The 5,179-nt window shown below is 43.7% G+C and overlaps 1 protein-coding gene across 1 annotated transcript; it reads right to left on the bottom strand.

Moving 5' to 3' along the window:
• Positions 1 to 371: 371 nt before the first annotated feature.
• LOC124072263 (serine/threonine-protein kinase pim-1-like) lies at positions 372 to 3,852 on the bottom strand. The gene is made up of 8 exons (XM_046413521.1): positions 3,675 to 3,852; positions 3,110 to 3,265; positions 2,602 to 2,696; positions 2,432 to 2,476; positions 2,087 to 2,305; positions 1,303 to 1,483; positions 1,017 to 1,190; positions 372 to 907 (listed from the first exon to the last, which is right to left on the bottom strand). The coding sequence occupies exons 1-8, from the start codon at positions 3,850 to 3,852 to the stop codon at positions 816 to 818; spliced, it is 1,140 nt and encodes a 379-aa protein (XP_046269477.1). The 3' UTR covers positions 372 to 815.
• Between the last annotated feature and the right edge of the window lie 1,327 nt (positions 3,853 to 5,179).

Here is a 5,179-nt window from a genome sequence, read left to right as displayed (position 1 = left end):
GTTGGCCCATGGATTTCTCTGATATATATGGACATTTTAGAGAAGACCGAAATATACTGTACTTCATCAGACTGCTCACTTTCAACAGTTTCAGGGTGGTACCATTGGTATGCAGGGTCTGTGACAGCAATTTGGAAAAAAAAGCTGTTTGTGTAAATAGGAAGAAAGTAAGTAAATATGATGCCACGGGTTTTAAAAAAAACATTTTAAAAACTTTTATTCATTATGCCAACATGAGTGAAGCATAAAGCAATGTAAAGTCATAAGCAGAGAGCACACTTCATCATTTTAGGTCTTGTCCATTCATTTAGACAAGCCTGTTTTATCTGATAGGATTATTGTTCTGCAATCAGTCTCAGAAACTGTAACAGTCTAAGTTGTTTCTTTTTTATTATTATTCTAGTTTAATATCACAAAATGACCAGTTGATAGATTAGTATCCATCTTTTTTTTCCTTATGATGTGATATGGCTTTCGCCATAAGCACAAATCATAAGCAGCTCCTGACCCGGCCCAAGCTCTCTAAGAAGACGAGGAAAAACTCCCCAAAACCTTGAGGCCAGATGAAAAATGGGAAGAAACCTCGGGAAAGGCAATTCAAAGAGAGATCCTCCTCTCCGCGGACGGCCGGGGGGCCTAAAGGAACTGCAGTTGGTCTAACCGGAGCACCCGGAGAAAACCTGTATAAGCATGGCGGACGGTCCTGGTGATTTGGTCCAAGCTTTCCCGCTTCTCTAAAAAACGAGAACAGAATTAGTTCTTGTATTGTAAATGTATTGTATTGGCATGAACTCGTGTGTGAGTGTAGTGTTGGTTTATCTGAGCCATGGGTGAAGCTGGAGCTCCTTCAGGGTAGGTCGCAGCATGTAGGATGTGTTTAAACACTTCTGTAAGAAATCCTGGCAATCTGGAGGGAAAGAAAGATGAGAAAGTTGGAGCTGACAGCCACAGTGATTCCTCAGGAGGTGAATGGAAATGAACAGCTCTGTGTTTGCATATGAGTACGTTTTTCTTACCTCTGGACAGCTCATCCCTGATTGGCAGCTCATGTCTGAGGAAACTTGTGGTATCAAATCGGACTGTTCTGTGGAGCAGCTCATATAAGACCACTCCCATCTGCCACACTGTGGTGGGGCCGGGCCTGTAGGTATAATGACTGTACCACTCCGGAGGGACGTGTTGGGGGGTACCTACAATACACACAAGTGATAATAATTGAGGATGAAAAGCGTCTTTCTTTAAACATTAAAGTCACAGGCAGGTAAATTAGTGAGAGGCAGAAGAAAAAGCCAGATGGCTTACCACAGAAGACACGGTAAACTGATGTTTTCTTGAAGAAACAGCTCAGTCCAAAGTCAATGACACGAACACGCGGCACATCTGAGCTGGTCTCAATCAGGATGTTTTCCGGCTTGATATCCCGATGAAAGATGCGCTTATCCTCGAGTTCATTTGCTGCATCAACCAACTGTTTAAGTATGATCTGGAAGAGAGGGACACGAATAGAAAAGTGAGGGATCGGAGTGGGGAGACGGACTGTGAGGAGGTTCAACAGTTTGTGTCATGGCTGTGGGGTTTGGGTTAACTTTGGCTTAACTGCTGTGATTCAAAGCTGACAACAACAGCAGGACAAAACTTTTGATGAGCAACATCATTTCAAACCCACAGACACCCAAAAAATGTCCATCAGAGATGGTCATAATTTCAGTTTGTTTTGTCATGCAAACCAGATTGCTCCCAACCTGTCTGAGAGCCTGCACAGGTTGCTTATTACTCCATCAGAGATATGGAGCCTCCTTCAACATAAAGCTGTAAGAACATGTAGGACTTTGGTTTTAGGTTCTTCCTTGTGTTTCCACTGTGGAAAACCAGAATATTTTCCACAGACATGATGGAAAAGGTGACATGGTTTTAGATACCAAGACAAATGGGCAGCACAGCCCACTGTGGCACAAAGAGGTGCTAATAAGAAACACAAGGAGAACCTGTGGCAATAGCTATATGTTACAGTATGTTACAGGTAAGTCATTAAGTTCTTGTTTGAAACACACACACACACACACACATACACGCTCGAGCAGCTTACCTTTGCCTTGTCCTCCTGTAAGCGGCCTCTGTTTGTCTTGATGTAATTTAAAAGGTCCATACATGGCATTGGTCTTTCCAGCACCAGGATTAGCTCCTGGTCCAGATCATACCAGTCCAGGAGTGACACGGGTGCTGATTCCTCCATTAATCCAGTTCTTCCAGCTTGGAGTTTTAACATCACAGCCACCTCAGCTGAGAGTTCTTTCCCATTTCGTCTCTGAAACGTTGAAGCAAATACAGTGTAAGAGAAGGAGAAGCTCCACAGGTTTAGAGAAAAGCGTGATTCATCAAACACACATTCACTGGGCTGAGTGCAGCGTCCTGTTTGGTGTTGCTCACTTACCTCTTTGCACAACACTTTGTCTTTTGCTATGTGTTTGATGGCAACCTACAAGACACAAATGGCACTTTGGTTAGCACTTCCTGATCAGACTGTGTGTGTGCATATGAGTGAGTGTGTGCATGAGTGAATGTGTGTAAATGTATGTTTCACAATGTGTGTATTATACTCACAGGTAAATGATCTGCTTTGCGGTAGCCAGCAAACACACATCCACAGCCTCCTTCACCGAGATGATTCTCCTGCTGGTATTTGGCCTCAAATTCAGCTAAACAGACAAACACATGTTTTGTTTAGTTGCCAGGAGCATCAGTTACACATTAAAAAAGCTCTAAAATTAATCCTTTCTAGAGTGATTCTGAAAAAGATGAGCCATGGTGTGGAACAAAGGAAACAAAATGTGACAACTTGCTCATCCTTTCTGGCATATACTCCACTGAAAACAGTTTGAAAACTATATATTTATGAGCAGTGACTTTTGTGCATACATGTTTATAATGAATTTGATGCCAGGAGCACAGTTCAAACATGCTGCTATAGGGGCTACAAAAGGCTGGGGCAAAAACTCAAAACCACCTGTACATAACATTACACTGTGTTTCCAAATCAGGGCATCAGTGTGACCATTAATGTGACTGTTTTGTGTTGCACATTAACACGAACGTGTTAATTACTACTTACCTCTTCGGGAATCTATCAAATCCTTCATGGTTGGCCGGCCCTTCCTTCTCTTTGCGCAGGGTTCTTCTTCATCAGCGGCAGCCTTCCTCTTTCCAGTCCTCTTGCTCACATCCTCCACTGTTGTACCGCACCTACTGGACTGTGTGCTGCTGCTCCCTTCAAAGGACAAGAGAAAAAGAGGACCACCAGGTTAACGAACAGTCACTAATGGAGAAAATAAGTCCACCTTTGTCATTCAGTGACTTCCAAAATAACAAACTAATTTTCTTCTCTAGCATCTCTTAGTTAAAGAAATATTTCGTCATTTCGGGAAATACGCATCCCAACACATGCTTGAGCTGTTATTAGGTTAGCATAAAGACTCCTGAGGCAAAGGGAAAACAGTTCGCCTGCTCCCTTCCAAACTGAAAATAGCCACATCAAAACCCTCTAAAGCTGAGACATTAAAAATCATTTTTCACTCTGGTCTCATGGTCTTTCTCTGTGAATGTAGGTTTGGTTTTGTTTGTTCAGGTTTGACATTTAACTAATGATGTTGAACGCTAACTTCACATGATTCGCTTACCATTGCCAGTGTCCGCAGACGAGGCCGATCCTGATTCCTTCTCAGCCTGGTTGTAGTTCAGTCTTCTCCTCTTTGTCTTTGAGAGTCCATCTTCACCTTCTCTGACTTTTCTCTTCAAGTTCTTCTTGAGCGATTCCTTCTTAGTGTTGCTCAGGGGTTCAGAGTTGTCATTTGCCATGATGATATTACAGAAATTTTAAATCTGATAACTTCCAGTAACAAGTGAATGTGGATCCAACACGTGTGTGCGTGTGTGAGCTCTCTCAGGGATCAAAGGCACGTGTTCTAGCAAACAGAACCCGGAATGTGCTTTGATGATATGAACTGGCTGGTGTTCCAGAATATGCAAATTAGAGTGTACAGTAACTTGTATGAGAGATGTCAAGGTAAATTATCATTATTATTGTTTTCATATTTCTTTAGTTTTACCCCCCCAAAAAACGTAGCCAATGAGTTTCCATGAGTTTTTAGGTCACTCACGAGAGGTGCAAAAACTCCAAGGTTTTCCATATCCAAAGTGTCATACATCATCTGAACTGCACAGAAGGGCCATCTGAGTAGAGTGGAGGGCTGAGTCGTGCTTAACTGGCCAGTTAGCTAACGCCCAATAAACCACACATTCTTTTTGCAATTTTTGGGTTATGATAGTGAAAACGACTGATCTGTAAGGTCAATGATATCCTGTGGTGCCTTCTGTGATGCACGGAGAATAGTTTGTATTTTCAAACAGACTGCAGCCAGATTGTGTTGTAACCGCTCTGTTAATCCTTCAGCGTTACTGAGACAGTTTCACTTTTTCTGAAAGCTGCACTGAATCAAGTTCGAAGTCATCATGTCTAAGTCGTTTTGCACTACTTGGTCACTGTATGTGAGGATGCAGAGCAGTGACATGCTTCTCTGTAGCACAGGTGCACCACAGGAAACAGTTTTGGCTCATTTTCTGTTCACTCTCTATACTTTGGGTACAACACTCCAACCTGCCACCAGGGTAACGACCTCCACATCAACGTTGGTAAAACCAAGGAGCTGGTGGTGGAGTTCAGCAGACGCCAACACACCCCACCCGCACTGAACATCCAAGGAACAGACAACGGGAGAGTCACCTCCTACAAGGGTGTCCACTTCAACAAAAAGAGCCAAAACAGACTCTTCCTTCTCAGGAGGCTGAGAGCCTTTGGAATACAGGGTCCACTCCTCACGAGCTTCTACGACTCCAGGACTGCCTGATTGGTATGTAGGCTAGTGCTTCGGTCCCTCCTCCAGCCACTTCTGAGTTGTTTATGCTGTATGATTATGATTGTAGGGGGAAGTATAACCCAGCTGCTGCGCAGTGTCGGCCGATCAGCGAGGGAAACCACTGTTGCTTTGCCGAAGATTGTTTGGCTGCAACCGCGGCTAACGGCTTTGCCTCGTACCGGGGATTGTTGGCTGCAACCGCGGCTAACGGCTTTGCCTCATACCGGAGATCGTTGGCTGTAACAGCGACTAACTGCTCTGCCTCATAC

This window comes from Scatophagus argus, chromosome 15 (assembly GCF_020382885.2).
Source record: "Scatophagus argus isolate fScaArg1 chromosome 15, fScaArg1.pri, whole genome shotgun sequence".
NCBI classification, from domain to species: Eukaryota; Metazoa; Chordata; class Actinopteri; family Scatophagidae; genus Scatophagus; species Scatophagus argus.
This window is presented reverse-complemented; position numbering and strand designations above follow the sequence as displayed.

Excerpts from the sequence above, each read along its gene's own strand:
- LOC124072263 (XM_046413521.1), bottom strand. The coding sequence starts at position 3,852 with ATGGCAAATGACAACTCTGAACCCCTGAGCAACACTAAGAAGGAATCG. Across the intron at positions 2,477-2,601 it reads GCAAAGCAGATCATTTACCT|GTTGCCATCAAACACATAGC; the intron begins GTGAGTATAATA and ends TGTGTCTTGTAG. Across the intron at positions 2,306-2,431 it reads ACAAAGTGTTGTGCAAAGAG|AGACGAAATGGGAAAGAACT; the intron begins GTAAGTGAGCAA and ends TCAACGTTTCAG.